This window comes from Leptonychotes weddellii, chromosome 11 (assembly GCF_054177405.1).
Source record: "Leptonychotes weddellii isolate Sample4059 chromosome 11, ASM5417740v2, whole genome shotgun sequence".
NCBI classification, from domain to species: Eukaryota; Metazoa; Chordata; class Mammalia; order Carnivora; family Phocidae; genus Leptonychotes; species Leptonychotes weddellii.
Genome location: NC_138379.1, coordinates 32,689,087 through 32,709,533, shown reverse-complemented (window position 1 = coordinate 32,709,533; position 20,447 = coordinate 32,689,087). Strand labels below are relative to the sequence as shown.

The 20,447-nt window shown below is 39.1% G+C and overlaps 1 protein-coding gene across 2 annotated transcripts in view; it reads left to right on the top strand.

The window, feature by feature from the left end:
- The window catches only part of NELL1 (neural EGFL like 1), a 794,543-nt gene that overhangs the window by 376,468 nt on the left and 397,628 nt on the right, over positions 1-20,447 (top strand). For both annotated transcript variants that reach the window (XM_081798460.1, XM_081798459.1), the window contains exon 13: positions 7,277-7,402. In XM_081798460.1, coding sequence (XP_081654586.1) covers positions 7,277-7,402 — 126 coding nt within the window. The remainder of the gene's footprint in view (positions 1-7,276; positions 7,403-20,447) is intronic.

Here is a 20,447-nt window from a genome sequence, read left to right as displayed (position 1 = left end):
GTTTCCTTTTTAAATATGCACGAGAAGTAGGCATAACCACCTCGTACCAACCCCCCAGCTCCAACCTTTTCCGTATTGCCTTTTTCTAGGAAATTCTTACAAACAAGTCTGAGTAGAACACACCATTTTATCAAGAGAATTCTTTGCATTTGCTTCTATCTTTGCTACCCAGACCCTGCACTCTAATTTAATGATGATAATGCCAAATTCGGTTCTATGTTTGCTCTGAACTCTTATGCAGATGGAGGCTGGTGATATATGAAGAATCATTATGCCACATCAAGTTTCATTTTAAAGTCCATGAGTATACCTTTTTAAAATGAAAGCAAACTACTTCACCATCCTGGGGAGGGACATAAATCATGTATTTTTATTACCTCAAAAGACCACCAGAAGATGAGCTCCAATATTTCAAAGGTGACAAGCAATCTACACGAATGAATCGTAATTTGAGCCCCATTATACTCGAGCTGATATATACTGCAGTGGGATTTATAGATGTTTCTCGAAAAATATGAAAAAGAAAAGAAAACAACCAGGCCTTTGTCTCTAGTTTCAAATCCTAGAGGAGGCAATCAGTCTTACGCAACCGGCATAGAGACTGTATCAAGCTGTGGGTTCAAGGTGGGAGCAGAATGCTGCTACCTGTTTTGGGGCTCTGGGTCACTGGAGCCTAAAGTGTGAAAGTGTTAAGAGTGATTTAAAAGAGCCAAAGAACCAGTGATGCATGGTGTAGCATCGCTCTTCCAACAGAGTATAATACCAGAACAAATGTTAGGAAAAGCTTTGCACACAGACATAGAATTTGGAGATCTACTTGTTTCCATATGCTTCCTGGCCGCATCAGATGTATCTAACAGAGTTATAGGATTGAATCATCATTGAGGGCTAGAAATGCTGCAGTGAGGACTGTGCCAACTTTGAAATCAGACCATGTGTATTCAAACCCAGGCTCTTAGGCTTATGACTTTGTGACTTGGGCAAGTGACCTAATAATCTCTGAACTGCGTTCCCTCATCATGACATGGAGCTACCTACTTCCTTCAAGAAGAATAAATGGAGTGATGAGACGCTATCTGGTGAGTACGTAGCACAGTGTTTAATACATAGAAATGACATCTATGAGAAATACTCATAAAAATGAGTACTAACCGGGTGCCAGGCGGCTGTTCCTAGTTTTACCCTCTGAGGTTATACACATTGATCCTCATATTCTTCTTGGTATTACCCTGTGCCTAATTGTGCAGTTTTTTTTTTTTAATCCATTCATCCTTCCAGTAATTAGGTTAACTGTTGTTCTTATAAAAACTTCTTAGACTGATTGAGACCTTTAACTTGAACCTGGACTAGAGTGTGTCCAGCCCCCACCTTGAGGTTCAGCCTTAGGCTGAGCCTCTTGTTGTCTCCTGGATTTGGATTGAATGTCACACCTGGAGAGACCATTGCTTGAGAAAGAAATAGGCTTCAGACAGAGCACCCGCACCACCTGGGCAAAGGTCAGATGGCTTTCAGGTTAAAATCTTTGATGCTTTGGGCCCTATGCGTTTCTCTCTGTGAGCATCAGTTCATTCTTTCATTAGGGAGTTCTGTCTGGTGTTTGTTTGCTTGTTGTTGTAATTATTCATTACCTTTCAGAATCTTTCTGAGCAATAAGCACCGTTTTTCTTAGGTTTATATTAAAAATCTCAGTTCACTAGTTCTCAAGATTGTTTTCTCAGGATATCTCAACTCTGAAGATGTTCGTTAATTCTATTTTGATTCTTTCCATAATCAGATTTCCTTCTGAAGCACTCTTGAGTCCTATCAAAACTGTCTGCCGGGTTGTGCCTTTCCCTGAGGACGAGGCAATCTTTGTTTTGGCAAATGTGTTGCTGGTCCATCCCCAGCCCCATCCTAAAAACGGGGAAATTCTCAGTTCCTTCCTTTCTTCTGTATTATTGCCTCAAGGGACCCAGCTAGATGACTCTAAACACTTGACAACTTTTTTCCCTCCCCTCTGCGTTAGTTATACGGTCAGGTATTTTTATATCTGGTGTTTGCATAATGGGGGATAGGCAACAAAGATAAGGTTGTAACAGTTTAATTTTCTGGTACGTTTGTCAACTTTTCTGCTCTGTTTTGGTGCTGTCTTTTTCTGGACTGGTACCAGGAAATTATGAGATCTGCAAGAGTTGAAATTATCAGTGGTATGGAGTGAAAATGAAACCAGCTCAAAGACACCTCATCGGAGCAGTGGGGATATATGGCATGGGGTCCTGTGTGACCTGTAGAGAGTAAAGGTTGAAGAAGTTTATGTGAGAAATTCTCCCTGGGATCTTCTAACCATCCCCTTGTCCTGTTTTTGAAAATATTTTTCTTAAGAGCCTTCAGAGGGTCTTAGAATCCTCTGAAACAAAGGGATGGTTTGGCAGTTTGAGTCAAAATAAGCTTGTTACAGTCGAGTAACTCCTTCAAATCGAGATGAGGCAGATGCCTCTCATCAGTTATCCAGTGGCCTAAGGGAAATGAGCCAGGAGTTTCTCTCTGGGAGGAGCTGACAAGGGTCCATGACAGGGAAACATTCATTGTAGTCAGCAGCCTGGTTGGCAGCTGTGGCCCATGGGCTGAAGATTGAATTGACTCTAAGGCAAGTCCTGACTAGTTTCTCATCCTAAAGAATGTCTGGGCATCCCGGCAGAATGAGATGGAGTTCAGTGTGGCTACATCTCTGAGAGTAAAATACCAAGGTGATTTAGCCTTCAGCTTGGCCAGCTCCAGTCCATTCTCTCATCTACAGCTGAGTGGTATTTTAAAAACAGAAATTGCTTTGTGCCCCTGCCTTGATTAAAGTCTAGACTCCTTCCTATGGCCCACAAGGCTCAGCAGGATCTGGCCTGAGCTTATCTTGCCAGTTTCACTTTAAATAGACAAAGCTCCTTCCCCTAATTCTTCTCCAACATTCTTCTCTGGTATGTTATTCCTCTCCCCTTCACCTGTTTCACTTCTGTTTTAGGTGTTCAATGAAACATCATGTCCATAGAGACTACTCCTCTGGCCCTCTCAGACCACGTCCAATCCCCCTGTTAAAAGGTCTCCCGTTCTTGGTAGAACTTACAAGTTTCGCCCAATGTCTTGCCAGGCTGTTAGGTTTATGGTGGCATTTTGTTCATCCTCTGCTTCAGGGCCTAGTAGATGGCTAATTAATGTTCATGACTCAGTGTTTCTCTCCCTTCGTAACTCTACAGAGACAACAAGTTTAGCCTCTGGAGTTTCCCTTACTTTTCCCCACCTCCAGTCTCTACTTGGTGAATTTCTTTGCATCTTTTAGGATTAAGTTTAATGATCTCTTTCTTTTAGATGCCTTTCCTAGTCACCCCTCTACCAGCCAGGGTGGGCTCGATGGCTTAAATGAACAAAAGCCTATTTGTAGCTCATGCAACATGTTGATCAGGCTTGTCTGGTTGCCTACTCCTCACTCAGGGACCCAGGCTGAGAATGTCTCCATCTCTGTGCTTCCATGATTTCCAAAGCAGGGACAGGAAAATGTGGTAAGCCAGGTGCTGGCTCTTTATCTTTCCCCCTAGAGGTGGTATGCTTTGCTCAGACATCATGCCCGGTCATATAGCTATGCTTAACTTCAAAGAGGATGGGGAAGTACATTTGTATGATGTGCCCAGAAAGAGAAAAACTGGTAATGTTTGAGGAATAGCACTAATGCCAACCAACTCCCTCCAATGCCTGGCTTCTCTTGGTATTCCCAGCCTCTCACTTACAATGATCTATTCTTCCACTCCCCCATCATTGCACAAAATACCTTAAAATCAACAGTAATTGAATCAGCTCCAAAATATTAATGTCAAGCGCACACTTTATAACCCCGTCTCCTCGCTTTCTAGCTCATGCATTCTAGTACCCTCATGGAAACTGCAGTTTGGGTTCCCTAAGAAGCAAACTCTGAGATGGAGGCTGGCATGCAGGAAGTTTATTAGGGAGTGGTCTTGGGATGAAGGCCTCTGAGGAAGGGAAGAATGCAGGATTGGACAGAGGGAGAAGTTAGCTCAATCTCATTGAGTGCTCTGAAATCTGGATGGTCCCTTAGAATTATCTTGAGCTGGGGTAAATGAGAAGCAGTCTTTGTTGTAGCTCACTCCCAGGATGAAAGTGTGACTGACTGTGACTATATTATCTCTCATTAGCCAAGGGCAGTTTCCCTAAAAGGATAACAGCTGATGATTGTTAGCAGGCAATACTCCCATTAGCTAGGGGATTAAGTTCTTTAGTTCTGAAGTGAGATCTGAGAAGTACAGCAGAGTGCCCACCCCTAATACCCAATCCATTTCAACTGTCTATCTCCATCTTCATGTCCTCACATCTCTCCTCAGTAGCCAAGATTCCTTGGCACCTCATCATCATCATCTCTTTCTTTAGACCCTCAATTCCCTTGTATCTGTTTACTCATTATATCTGCATAAAAACTCATCTCTGGTCACACCAAACTTCCCAGTTACCCTTCTACTGCCCCCAAATACCTGAATGAAACTGGAGAAAAACACACGGCCATGCTGACTGCTCTGACTTAACTCATTCGTGATCACAAATCACAGCAGCTCCTCAGCCACTGTACTATATGCTCTGAGTAAATGTTTGTTCCCTTTTATCAACATGACTGTTTAATACCTTATCCCCTCTCCTTAAATATGTGATACCTCCTCCCTTTCTTAATTCTCAGACATTACCCTCTCTTTTCATTTGACTGAGAAAATAAAAATAAGCAAAGGAGAGTGACTTCATCTTACCACCAACTATGCCAACCCATCTCCACGTCTTCCCTTATCTCGGCTTTGTTCTTGTTGTAGAGATGACTTGTTCCATCTGTGCACTGCTTCCCCCCAGGATTTGGCTCCTGCAATGATCTCTCTCTTCTATATCATCAGTTTGCGTCACTCATATTGAATCCTTCCCCAAAGCGTACAAACGTGCTGTGATCTCTCCCATCCTGAAATAAGACTCTCTCGACACCAAGTGTCTCCGGAACTACTACCCCGTTTTTCTTTATGGGAAAAAAATCTCAAAAGGTTTGCCTTGTTTTTCTGTCTCTATTTCCTCCTCTTCCATCCTGTCTTTAATTGACTCAAGTCAGGCTTTTCTCCACCACCTTCCCAAATCTACTCTTCTTTGGTCAAGGTCACCAGTGAATTGCTTCACTGGTTAGTGATGTCTTTTTTTTTTTTTTTTTTTAAAGATTTTATTTTTTATTATTTATTTGAGAGAGAGAGTGAGAGAGAGAAAGAGCACAAGAGGGGGGAGCGGGAGAGGGAGAAGCAGACTCCCTGCTGAGCAGGTAGCCCGATGCGGGACTCGATCCCGGGACTCCAGGATCATGACCTGAGCTGAAGGCAGTCGCTTAACCAACTGAGCCACCCAGGCGCCCAGTGATGTCTTGATCTTATTCAGCTTCTTAGCCGATGACAAAAGTGATCATTACTCCTTTCCTGAAACCCTTTTCCTCTCGACTTTTGTGATATCCACTGTTCTGTGAAGCAAAATGCTTAAATGATGTCAGGTATTGACTTGTTAAAGAATTCTAATGCCCTGGGTGCCAGAAAGATCTGAACTACACCTCATGCTCATGTGCGGTTACTATTCTGTCTTAAATTCGTGGGAGAGTTCCCTTCATACCCCAGCTTGATAGAATCTTATATAGTTTTTATATTCAGTTGTCCATTTATTTTAATTGTGCATTGTCTTGGATTGTTTTTGGAAGAACATGATCTTGTATAAGTAGAACACTTCATTGCCTGAAGCATTTCAGTGATTTCTGGTGTTTTGTTCGTACAGTTAAGCAAGTCTTGCTAACTGTGTGTCTTTCTAGGACCTCAATTACTCCACAGTAACTTTTATTTATGGGCTGGCAGATCTTTAGTGCTGAAAAGAATCTGATATTATTTAAGTGTGTTTTATTAAGAAATAAGTCAGTCCATTTTTATTTTTAAAATAGATAAGTGAGATCCCTAGTACCCCACACAGCTGTTTTTATCCTCTGTTTCTACACATGAAGTGCCTTAGGACTTTGGTGATTACCTTAGTATATGTGCTGCCGAAGCGAGCACAGACTTTGGTGATTCCCTTAATAGTAACACTATGGTTGACTGTCATTTTCAAGGTGCTTTCATGAAGTGAATCATAGTAAATAAGAGATTGACTTCTGAGTTCAAATCCTGGGTATAGCTTGTTCTAACAGGATGACTTTGTACCAGATATTTAACTTCTCTAAGCCTCAATTTTCTAGACTTCAAAATGTCAGTAGTGCTGCATGTACTTGGATCATGGAATTCAATGTGAATTACATTAGATAATGAATTTAAAGATGTAAAGCAGTAGGTTTAGAACTGGCCTGTATGACAAACTGATGAGAACCTTGGGACCCAGCATGGTTAAATGCACGTCACAGACTAGTAAATGGAAGAACCAGAACTCTCATTGTGTTAGGTCCTCATGCTGTGCTGTGATCCTTTCCTCTCCTTCTCCATAAGCACTCTGAGTAAAATGAACACTTAAGGCATTTCTGAAAACAGCTTCCAGAAAAGACTCAAGTCTGTACTTAAGGTTGTAGGTTATTTCAGTTCTTACCATGAATGTTTATGAGGAAGCTGGTGATGCTCTGACCTCCATTTCAGAGAGAAAAAGATCTTTTTGTTGAATCAGCCCATTCTGTCACATGGGAAGGATCTCCAGGTCAAGGAATGAAAGATTTCAGTTTGCATTAGACAACAGCTGTTGTCTGTATTCACGATACAACATGGGAGAAACTGGCTGCGCCATCATTTTTTAACAGATGGATTAAAGCGTGTCTTAGTAAGACACATGAGCAGAGAGGCCTGGATCCCCTTGATCTCTCTGATAAAAGCTACAGCATGTACAGTGGACACCTAATAAATATTAATTGGTATCAACTCACTGGACACAGAACTCCTTGATTTTGGATGTTTAAATCCAGCATCCTTCTTGGTGAGAGACTAACTGACTAAGATTGAAGAGCAGATTCAGTCTTCATACTTCTTGGTTTCTTAACTGTTAACATCTCACCATGCATCTTTCTCGAAATACTTTCAGCTCAAGATGGGATCTAATGAACCTGAATGCAGTCGAATTTGCATTTAGGTTTTGTGTTTACTGCATCTTGCTTTTTCTCTTAGCTTTGATGGGCATTTGCCTTTTTAAATTGCATTGTAAGGTGATCACACTGAATAAAGTTCATTCACCTAACTGTGATGTTGCTTCTTTTGTTCTCCTTCAGATATTGATGAGTGTGCAGCTAAGATGCATTACTGTCATGCCAATACTGTGTGTGTAAACTTGGCTGGGTTATATCGCTGTGACTGTGTCCCAGGCTACATCCGAGTGGATGACTTCTCTTGCACAGGTGAGCATGAAGAAGCAACACTGTTTTTTTGGTTCAGTCCTTCTCTGTACCATATGTGTGTTGTTAAATTTAACTCTTAGTGTGCTAGGTACTACTGTAACCCAGCTAGTTTTTCTCTTGCACTATTTCACCCTCCCCTTTGGAGAAAGAAGTGGTAAAAGAAATTTTGCCTGCGTAATTTATTTCTACTCCCAGTGGACTTAGAGATAGCAGTTTTAAGAATGGAAAAGTATCAAACTATTTTTCTTCTATCATGCTGAAATGTTTTTGTACATAAGAACATGTACTTTGTTCCCATTGGGAAAGACAAGGATTAAATTGAGAGGGGGAGGGGAGTACATGGCGGACAGGAACTGGGCATGTATGGGAGCCAGTCAAGACTCTGGATTGACATATGCTGATGGTCAGTTTCCGCCTATATGGCAGGGCTCTCAGCACTAAGCTGGCATTCTAGGGATATGGGCGGTGCCTTCGTGTGAGCAATGCTGGCTTTGTGGGGCATTTGGTTTGGGGGTTCCAATATACTTCCAATTATGTATATGGAGATATGAACAGTAAATTGGTTAAGGATGGTAGAAAGTTCTGAGTCTTTTTTCTTTTGGTCAAATGTCTTTAAATGACCAATCTGTAATCTATAAGAAAAGTGCCCCTCGAACACAGAATTTCAGTCATTTTGTACCTTTCCCTGACTCCCGCATTTTTTTTTTTTGTTCTATTAACAGTGGCCTATAAACTGAATTTTTCACTCAGAATGGACTGCTACTCTTAGTGTATTTTATTCCCAAGGACCTTTACAGAAGCGCAAAAAGTTGCCAAAGTTAGGGAGCATGTTTCTATGTCCAAATAACCTTTCCCATTGATTGTTGTGTATTTATGTTACTATTTTTTGGCTAAGGAACTGGTGAGGTGAGATTAATACAGGTTTCTGATGGCCACATATGGCCAATCTCCTTTATCTTTCATGTAGTAGAACTAAAATTCCTAGAGAAAAAAGAGATTGCATCAACACAGCATGCTCAGAGCTAAACATTTTAAAGGGGATGCAAAACTCTTTTGGACCAATAAACAAACAGTCTAAACATCTGATGTTTTATATGATTGTTTCTTTGTTCTTATGATTTAACTTAACCCTAAGATTAGAAGGAACCAGTGAATATCCTCCTAACAACAGCACATATCATGCAACTCTGTAAACCTTGATTAAGGCCCTGCTGTGTAGAAAGGCCTTGTTGAAATCATAGCAGAATACCGCCTCTGCTTTACTTTTTCACAAAGGAAGGAAGATCGGAGCTCCGTGCTTGTTGAAAGCCTCTTAAGGATAGGTGCCCTGCCTGGTGGTTTTTATATGGAACGAGATGGAAAATGTATTATTTATAGAAGTACTTTGAGAAAGCAAACTGTGTTACTGGAGTAAAAGACAAGGATGTGGGTTTCAGTGGGTACCCAAGCATCCCTCCCCAAAAAAAGCAGCTCAGAGAGACTTTCTCTGATTTATATAATTAGCTACCCATTATCTTATCACCTGATTTTAATTTTCTATCACTTATTACCTTGTAGAATTTTTATTTTTTATATGTGATTTTCAAAAATTTCTCTCTATTAGAATGTAAGATCTGAGAGTTGGGACCTTTTTTCTTTTGTTCCCTATCTTTGCTACTTAAAACCTAACCTAGTTGGAGGAGCTGGGGTTGTGGAGAGCATAGCCTGGCAGAGTGCCGTGCTCAACAGATATTTATTGAATGAAGGAATGAACAAAGCTATTTAGCCTTGGGCTATTTACTTCTCTAAATTTCATTTATAAAATACAGCTCATATCTGCTGTATCTGCTTTACCTGTTATACGTAGCTCTTAGGTTATTGTGAACATCAGATTGTATATATGAAAACATTTATCATGGCACTTGCAGGCACGTGCATCAGTCAGGATAGGATGTTCTGCAGTAACAACCCCAAATATGACTAACTTAAAATAACAAGGTTTTGTTTGTCTTTCACTGGTCAACAGGAAGGGTGCTTTGCTCATCATAATTACTGTGGGGTACAAGCAGATGGAACAGTCAGTATTATGAACATTGCCAGTCACCAAGATGGGAAAGAGCCTGGAGGGTCTTGAAACAGTCATTCATTGTTGTTATCAGAGCGTCACACATACCCTTTCCACACTCTGATCGTTGACTAGAGCTAGTCACCAGTACCCAGCCAACTACAAGGGGATGAAGAAATGCAGTTCTACTTTGTGCCTAGAAGGTTTAGAAAACCAGAAATATTTGGTGAATGGTGCTAATGAGTACGTAGTGACTTACACTTAATAGATTCTCAACAGATTTTGTTTCCTTTAACAGGAGCTGTTTATTAAAATAACCCTTTCCCCCCCAACAGTACAGAGTCTGTTGGGGAAAATAGTCTCAAAAACATGATGATGATATTAAGCATATCTGTACTAAGTGCTATGATGGAAGGACAAGCAAAGTGCAATAAGAAAAAGTTGCTTGATTTCCAGAATAGTGTGTGTGGAGTGTTTTTGCAAGCCACAAGGAGCTACTGGAGTTAACTCATGTTAACATGCAGTGAATGGATTAGGGTAGGATTTTACAGTCTGGAATATGAATGGGAGTGCAGAGAGCTAAGAGACAAGCATTCTCCCTGCCATTTCTCCTCTAGACCAGATCCCAGGGTCTCCATTAGGTGCTTGCATAGTAAGTTGGAACTCTGATATTTACCTTGGTTCCTGAAAGTAAGCCTGTTAGGCCAAAGGTGCTCTTTGCTCTCCAAGATAGATCAGGTCCCCACCTCCAATCTCTGTCATTTCTTTATTGGCAAAGACTTCTTCCTCTAAGTGGCTATTTGTCTATGGTAATAAGTAAGGTATATAATAGATGTTGGCCACTGTAAGGTGTCTTTTCAGATGTTTCATTTTCTAAAGACCATTTGCTGGAGAAATTGACAGACTTGAAGGCATCCTTTGTTTGCCCCAAGTTCCTGATACAGCATTTCTCATTATTGGCATTCCTGATTTCCAAAGTTCATTCTAGACTCTGTCCCAAATCAATTAGTATCTGCTGCTACTGTTAGTTTTCTAAGTATGTCAAGGTCACTGTTTTCTTTCTTTTAGTATGCCATTTAGCTTGACCCTAACTGCCCTAGAGGTCAGTAGTAATACTGAAAAATTAGATTCAACTAAAAATTAGTGAGCCTAGAAGTAAAGAAGATCTATCAACTTTGGTAATAGATTATTGAATGATTGATTCACCCATTTCATTCATTTATTCATATATCTAATACATCATTAGTATCAGTCATGAGTATTAGGAAATATGGTCACTGAGAATAGTGATAAATGACCGCTGTGCCCAGAGAGTTCATGATTTATGAGGCAACATCTTCACGTGAAAAAACTCAAATGTATATTCACTATCAAAAATGTTCCAATGTTTGCCAAATTGAAAGTCTTGCCTCTTGAAAGTCAGTAGAATTTAGATGAGTATTGGGTGTTTAATCCCATGTTAGTTGTTAGTCCTTTATAAGGTCCAAAGAAGAAACCCTAAAATAGCCATTCCTAACTTCATGCTGATAACCATGGTCCTTTTAGAAAGATTGCACCTGTGACAATAAAAGATGTTAAACTTGATGCTGGAGGGGAAAGGCAATGTGTCAAACAAAAAAGAAACTTCAACTCTTTCCCCCCTTTTTATCTTATTAAAAATTGAAAAAAAATCATATCTCATGGGAAAATAAGGAGGGTTTAACATTGAGAATACTTACCCACAATTTAAATGGTTTCACTTATTTGTGGAATATAAGGAATAGCATGGAGGACATTAGGAGAGGGAAGGGAAAAATGAAGGGGGGAAATCACAAGGGGAGACAAACCATGAGAGACTATGGACTCCGGGAAAAAACTGAAGGTTTTAGAAGGGAGAGGGGTGGGTGAATGGGTTAGCCTGGTGATGGGTATTAAGGAGGGCATGTATTACATGGAGCACTGGGTGTTATATACAAACAATGAATCATGGAACACTACATCAAAAACTAATGATGTACTGTATGGTGACTAACATAACAATAAAAAAAAAATGTGTTATAACTTAATTTTTATACCTAGAGGCTGGGGATTCCCTGACATGACCACGTATTCTATATGAGGCTTTGTACTTTTTTCTAGGAAGGTTTCCCTTGCCCTTTGGAAGGGTGAAATCGAAAGCATTTGATGCTTGGGCCAGTTTTTGGCCTTAGGATTTGTGTGAGTCTACATCACTTTCTCTCCTGTAAGAGACCCCTGGGTTGCCCTTGCTCTTTTATGAATTTTGAAATTGGAGGATTCCCTGAAATTGGGCTGGTGGGGTGCTTTTCTCTTCTCTGTACCTTTTGATTTTTGCAATGGTCAGACTCCTTGATTTACTGGTCCCTGACTTTCATTTATCCGCAGTTAAACTGCCCGTGTTTAGCTTGTTTGATAAGATGTTATCATTAGATACTCAGGCAGCTTGAAAGCAGGATACCTGTGATTTATGACAAAAGCATGCAGCAATAAGACAGGTACTTGACAGTAATGGGTAAGCATTCATTTTTATGCCAAAAGCTTCCCATGAAGATAAGAAATAAAAGAAAGAAGTGAGATAACCTATATCCCATGTGAGTTCTATTACCTTGCTCAAAGGATTTGTATTCTCTTGATATTGGCATGGAAGAAAGCTTGAAGGAAGTATATGTTTGAAATACTTCAAAAAAACTTAAAGTTAGATATAGTACATTAATTTTAGTGGTTTCAATTAAGCATCTTATAATGAAAAGAGGTGAGGCAACGGTTTAAAAGATTTAGGAGTAAGAGGTAACTGTTAGAAATTTTAGACCAGTTTTCTGAAAAAAGCTTTTCTCCTAAGGTTGATTATATAAAGAACACTTTGAAATATGAGGTACCTGATGTCATTTTATTGAGCAGAGCCATATGAAATAGAGCCAAAATAGAACATTCTGCAACTTGATAGAGCATGGTAGTAAAATTCCTATTGATTATCCTTATCTTTAAAGCACATAGCATGTGCTTGTTTTGGACATGCTTGTTCTTACTTTTGACTGTCTGGCAGCATTAAAGGGATAAGTTACTAATTACTTGACTCTCAGTCTTAGAAAAGGTGAGATAGCTTTAAGAATGAAATTCTAGTAATAGGTCTGTAGACTACTTCTACTTGAGTGAAAATGCTGTATCAAATGCTTTAAGATGCAAAACTACCTTTGTTAAAGATGGCAGAAAACATTTATTAATATATTGAATAAGTAAAGTCAAAACAAGAGTTAGAGTTTTAGATATTCTGAAATCCAGCTAAAATCTCTGATGATTATTAGACATTTACCCTTTGCTTTGATTTGGCTGGTATGTCCCCCCACCTCCTTTGTTTTGTCCCCTCCCCCCTTTTTTTTTTGCTCCTTTTTTTTTTTTTTTTTTAAAGATTTTATTTATTTATCTGAGAGAGAGAATGGGAGACAGAGAGCATGAGAGGGGGAGGATCAGAGGGAGAAGCAGACTCCCCGCTGAGCAGGGAGCCCGATGCGGGACTCGATCCCGGGTCTTCAGGATCATGACCTGAGCCGAAGGCAGTTGCTCAACCAACTGAGCCACCCAGGCGCCCTCCTTTTTTTTTTTTTCTCCTTTAAATAGGTAGTTGGCTCCATTACCCACCTCCCCTTCCAGAGGAGGGATGTGACAGTACTGAAAGCAGGATTCCAAACTCCTGCCTGTTTTCGTGCAGAGGTTCTCAACCCTCAGCTCAGGTTGGAATCACTCAGGACATGGGGGGAAAAAGTCAATGTTGCGATATACTCTTAGAGATTTTGATTTGCATTTCGTCTAGGACTGAGACCTGGCTCCAGTTTGTTTAAAGGTCCAAGTGATTCTAATACATAGTCTGGTTTTGTAAGACCGAGAATGGCAGAGAAGAATCTGAAGGGAGGAGAATTGCCCTCCTTAATACAGAGTAGAAAAACCAGAGTGGGTAACATAGGGTCAGGAAGTAATGAAGGCAGAGACTCGAACAGTTTCTGGAGGAAGGGCCCTGCCTACAAGGCTGCATTCTGAGATATGTAAGGCTCTGGAGACAGAAAATCCTCAACAAAATACTAGCTAACAGTCCACAATACATTAAAAAATCATTCACTATAATCAAGTGGGATTTCTTCCTGGGATGTAAGGGTAATTCAGTATTCACAAATCAATCAGTGTTCTACATCACATCAGTAAGAGAAAGGCTAAAAACCATATGATTATTTCAGTAGACACGGAAAAAGCATTTGACAAAGTAAAACATCCATTCATGATAAAAACCTTCAACAAAGTAAGTTGAGAGGGAACATACCTTAACATAATAAAGGCCATATGTGAAAAACCCACAGCTAACAACATACTCAATGGGGAGAAACTGAGAGCTTTCCCCTTAAGGTGAGGAACAAGACAAGAATGTCCACTCTCACCACTTTATTCAACTAGTACTGGGAGTACGAGCCACAGCAATCAGGCAACAAAAAGAAATAAAAGGCATCCATATCAGTAAGAAAGAAGTAAAACATTTACTATATGCAGACGATATGATATTATGTAGAAAACCCCAGAAGACTCCACTGAAAAACTGCTAGAACTGATAAATGAATTCAGTTAAAGTCTCAGGATACAAAATCAATGTGCAGAAATCTGTTGCATTTCTATACAATAATAATGAAGCAGAAGGAGAAATTAAGAAAACAGTCTCATTTACAACTGCACCAAAAGTAGTAAAATAGGAATAAACCTAACCAAAGAAGTGAAACACCTGTACTCTGAAAACTATAAAATATTGATGAAAGAAATTGAAGATGACACAAGTAAATGGAAAGACATTCCATGTTCATGGATTAGAAGAACAAATATTGTTAAAATGTATGTACTACCCAAAGCAATGTACACATTTAATGCAATCCATGTCAGAATACCAACACCATTTACATTACAAAACTAGAACAAAAAATTCTAAAATTTATATGGAACCACAAAAGACCCTGAATTACCAAAGTAATTTTGGAAAAGAAAAGCAAAGCTGAAGGTGCAAAACTTCAAGTTATATTACAAAGCTTTCATAATCAAAACAGATGGTAGTGACACAAAAATAGACACATAGCTCAATGGAACAGAATAGAAAACCCAGAAATAAACCCACAACTATATGGTCAACTAATCTTTAATAAAGCAAGAAAGAATATACAAAGGGAAAAAACAGTCTCTTCAACAAATGGTGTTGGGAAAACTGGATAGCAACATGCAAAGGAATGAAACAGGGCCACATTCTTACACCATACACAAAAATAAAAAGTTGGATTAATGATCTAAATGTGAGACCTCAAACCATAAAAATCCTTGAAGAGAGCACAGGCAGTAATCTCTCTGACATTGGCTGTAGCAACATTTTTCTAGATACGTTTCCTGAGGTAAGGGAAACAAAAGCAAAAATAAAGTATTGGGACTACATCAGAATAAAAAGCTTCTGCTCAGCAAAGGAAACAATCAACAAAACTAAAAGGCAACCTACTGACTGGGAGAAGATATTTGTAAATGACCTATTTGATAAAGGGCTAGTATGCAAAATGCATATAGAACTGATACAGCTCAACACCTAAAAAGCAAATATTCCAATTAAAAAAATGAGAAGCAGATGTGAACAGACATTTCTCCAAAGAAGGCATCCAGATGGCCAACAGATACATGAAAAGATGCTCAACACCACCCATCATTAGAGAAATGCGAATCAAAATCACAACAAGATTTCACCCCATATCTGTTAGAAAGGCTATATCAAAAACACAAGAAACAAGTGTTGGTGAGGATGTAGAAAAAAATTAATCCTCTTGCACTGTTGGTGGGAATGCAAACCGGTGCAACCACTGTGGAAAATAGTGTGGAGGCTCCTCAAACAGTTAAAAAACACAACTGCCCTATGTCCCAGCAATCACACTACGGGGTATTTACCCAAAAAATACAAAACACTAATTCGAAGGGATACATACACCCCTATGTTTAGAGCAGCATTATTTACAAGAGTCAAATTATGGAGAGTCCAAGTGTCCATTAATGGATGAATGGATAAAGAAGATGGATAAAGTACATACACACACAATGGAATATTATTCAGCCATAAAAAGAATGAAATCTTGCCATTTACAACAACATGGATGGAACTAGAGAGTATAATGCTAAGTGAAATAGGATAGAGAAAGACAAATACCGTATGATTTCACTCATGTGGACTTTAAGAAAACAAATGAGCAAAGAAAAAATGAGAGACAAACCAAGAAACAGACTCAACTATAGAGAACCATCGGATGGTTAACCGGATGGGAGGTAGGTGGGGGAATGAGTGACATAGGTGATGGGGATTAAGGAGTGCACTTCTTGTGATGAGCCCTGGCTGAGGTATTGAACTGTTAATCACTGTATTGTATACCTGAAACTAACGTAACACTATTAACTATACTGGAGTTACCATTTAAAAAAAAAAAAAAGGCTCTGTAGAGAGAGAGGCTGTGGGATGCCTCTGCAGGTGGGGACTTCTGGGGGAGATTCTGAATCTTCAACTGTGACATGACTGCTAGGATGCCTCAGAGAACTCTAAAGATACATGACCTCTCATGTGGTGACCTGTGTTCTCTGGGACAAGGACTAGACTGCTCCCTCTCTGCCAACGTCTTGCTCATTTGGAATCCTCTAGAGCTGTGATACAACCTGACGGAAGTAGGGAATTTTCAAATGAAAAAGACAACATTTCCACTGTCCCAATTGTCCAGAAGAATAGGGGAATTATTCATTAAGTTAAATTGAAGAAATTACAGAAATCTACATTACTTATACATACATGTTTGTGACTGGGCTTCTCTACCATGATAGGTGAAGGAAACGAAGTCAACTAAAGGGGACAAAAGGAAGAAATTAAGAGGCCCCTCCAAACAGGGATAATGTAGGGTAAAATCTCATGGAACATTTGGTTTTCAGGGCAACTTCAATTTTCCAAATGTAATTCTGGAAAAACCAAAGGTCAGATATTTATTGCATTTCACAATAGTAGTGTTAAAATAATGCTAAAGTTTTTAAAAATCAGTAAATATTTCTTAGTATACCAAAGGACATTCCCCCTGAAGTTTCATGATTAAAATAAGTCTGAAGGATTTGTGCAGCATTTGGCTTCTTTGTTGGGTTTAAGTGGGAGTGAGTTCTTTTTATACCAGCACTGTTGTAAAGGATCTAGGACCATTGACTGCTGCAGAGAAACTAGGATGAATGATGGAGCTTGCCCCCAGGGTGTTTGTGTACAAACCTATTAAGTACTATGTTGCCCTTGACCCAAATTCATCAAAGAGGCTTGTTAATATTTCTATACACTCTATTGTTGGAATTGTGCATTCAGAATCACAATTAAGCTTTCACACAAAGGAGTTTAAGGATGCCTTATTGCTTACATCATTATTGAGGCTAGTTGTGAAGCCTGGCTATGTCCACATTTGGGTGGACACAATGCATGGACATTTCTCTTTAATAACCTAATGAGCTATCTTATATTCTTTGTTTCCATCTCCAAGATTTGGTCAATGCATATGCATAGCTGTTTCCCTACTTTTTTAAGGTATAGTAAGCCATCTTAAGATTTCTTCAAGATAATTGAGAATATATATTACCTATTCTTGGGCCAGAGTGAAAGCTCTGAATTTTCATGGTTAAAAATCTAGTGTATATATTTGTGTATGAATTTTACAGGTTGAAAGCTTTGGCTTTGCCACTTATTTGCCTTATGAATTTGAAAACCATTTGACTTCTCTGCTGCTTCATCAGTATCCTCTGTACAGGCTCAAAGAATTATGAAGCATAAAGTGGGACAGTGTCGGCATATCAGTTCAGATAATTTTAATGGAAATAATAAAATCTCTGACTCCACTGGCTTAAATGATAAATATATTCTCTCATAACAAAGTCTATATGGACAGTGTTTCCAGAATTAGTTAATTCAGCTCCTCCATAACATCATCAATGACACCAATTTTTTTTCTGACTAAATTATTTTCAGCACGATAGTTTGAAATTTGATGTAGCTCCCTTCAAAGTCTCAAAATGGCTGAAGTAACTCCAAGCATCACATTTTGACTTAACTCTGTCCCAAAGTCAGAAGGGAAAGAGGCTTCCCTTTCTATAGTGCCTTTTTTTAAGATCAAAGAGAACTTTATCAGAAGGCTACCCCAGCAGATTTGTTTTCATGTCTCATTGGCCAAAACTGTTTAATATACCTATTAATAAAATATATCTTAGACAAAAAGAATTAACTTGAATCAAGATTTATCCCTAAGGTTGGGGTAGGGCCCAGCTTTCTTTATAGTACTTGGCTAACTTATATCTAAACAAAATTTGTGTTCCATTCTCAATGAAGGAGAAGGCTGTGTGTGTGTGTGTGTGTGAGATCCACAATTATATAGGCAACTGACAGCATCTATTAAGAGTATATTCAAAGGTTTCAAAACATTTGCAAGCTTAGGAGTAATTAAAAGAAATGTAGTTAGGTATGCATGTATGTGACTATCTGTGTGTAGATATGTAGATAGATGCTATATATTTACTTATATGTTAATCACCCATTTTTGGAGATGGTTCAAGAAATAGGTGCCTTCTGGGTGGTTCAGTCATTAGGCATCTGCCTTCAGCTCAGGTCATGATCCAAGGTCCTGGGATTGAGCCCCGCATCGGGCTCCCTGATTGGCGGAGAGCCTGCTTCTCCCCCTTCCCACTCCCCCTGCTTGTGTTCCCTCTCCCGCTGTCTCTCTCTCTGTCAAATAAATAAATAAAATCTTAAAAAAAAAAAAGGTGCCTTCATACATTGCTGATAGGAATGTTAGTTGATACAAACTTTCTTGAAGGCAATTTGATCATTTATCAGAAGGCCTAGAAATATTTATAGCAACTTATTCCAAGGGAACAATCAGTCTCAATTACTTATGCAAGAAGATTTTCATTATGGCCATTTATTCCATATTTTATTTATAAGAAAAGAAACTAAAAGCAGCCTAAATATGAACTAATGGAAGTTTGATTTAATAAACTACAAAACATCCATATATGGGAATACAATGAATATTAAAATTTTTAGAATATTTTGTGTCAATGGAAAATTCTCACTGTTTAGTATAATGAGATTTAAATCGGTATATATATTTTCCAATTAAAATAGTAAATACAAATTATGAATGAACACACACATAGTCACACACATGCATACACAGACACATAGAAACACAGGCAAGGAATAGCCCCCCAAATAAATAAGTAACAAAGTATCTGGACAGTTACGTATGATTTCTTTATACTTAGTATTTTCCAAATTTTCTGTGGAATGGAATACAGTGCTCTGAATCTACATTGTGTTTTCGTGTCAGAGAAATGTTATTAAAATGCTAGACAAATGTGACATTAAGTTTATTTTGTCCAAATCCACACTCATCCTACTAAATTAAATTTTTAAAAATGTTCATGACTTGGTGATGCTAGTGCCTTTTATCTTTAGTGACATAGATTATGAATCTGAACTAAAGAGATTTAAAGCAGTTTCATCATATTCCTGGAGAATTTGATTGGCCAACATGGCAATTAAAGGACTCTTGGAATTATAATGCTCTTTTCCTCCTTTGAGGATCCAGGAAGGTGACCTGATGGGTAGGTCCCACCTACCCTATTCTTTGTAAGCCCTCTGGCAGGGCTTCCAGGTTCAAGGTGTGGTCCAGTGTTTTTTTGGGACTGTCACCAAGACAGAGGTACTGAGAGGAGACTGAACAGGCCTGGGATTTCCACAGCAAAGCAATTCCTGGATGAGAATCCAGCAACATGGATTCTAGTCCATCTAGTCCATGGATTCTAGTCCAGGTTGATGGATTCTAGTCCTGCCCCTGCTACCAGCTTGCTGTATGAATATCACCAACTCATTGGTTTTCTTTGGACCTTGAAAGATCAAGGTTAACTAGCTCAGTAGTTTTTAATCAGAGGAGCTGAGATTCCAAATAAGTTTTCTTTTTACAAGAGTTCAGCTTTTTTTTTTTTTAATGATAACTTTGCAGAACTACTATTTGAATTCCATGATTCTGTAAGCTATGGTTCCTGACCTCTAGGAGGTTATGGTCTCTTTGGAGGACATAAAATTTACATTTAAGGAGAAAAATTTTATAGGGCATATAACTAAATGTTAAATTGTGAGTTACGGACGATAAATGTGGGAAAGAGCCTTCATGCTGGAAGAAAGGCATTAATTACTACATGGTAGAGAGATGTGTTTTCCACAGGAAGGTGTCTGAAGGAGCTTGATTTTGATGTTGGGTGGGAGATGGCGAAAGAAGAATTGAGAAGTAATAGGGTGCCTGGTACTCTAGAAATAGATCCATCTCCATGTTTGTTGATCTTCAACATGACCTAGAGCTTACCTGTGTAGAAGTGGAAAGAACAGGAGGTTCTGAGTCGGATGGGCCTGGTTTCCTACCCTAACTCCAGGCATTTGTTACCTGTATCGTCTTGAATCAACTTCTGATAAATGGACACATCTTGCTCCCAGAATTGCAAGGAGTAAATGCAGTAGTATTTATAAAGTGCTTAGAACAGGGATCTGCACAAATGCTCAGTACATGTTAACCATTACTATCTCTATTCACATGTGAGGAATCTGACTTGAAAATGTAGGGAGGTTAAGGGATTGCCCATAACCACAGGCTAGAAAGTAGTGGAGCAAAGAGATGAATGCAGGGCTTCTAACTTCAGACACTCAACTGCAACCTCTATCAGCTCTTTTGAAGATGCCCTTAAAATGCTGATACAATGTGGTCTGCAGATGCTTAGTAACCAACTGCCATTATTAGAAAGAAAGAGCCTGGGACTTAGGGTCCAGAGAATCCTGTTTTATGCACAACTCTGCCATTTACAAGCTTTGGATTCATCACTGGGGAGACTCCTTCAGTGTTCCATGTCTCAACAAGAGGGTTGTGTTTGAAGGTTTCAGCATGAGGA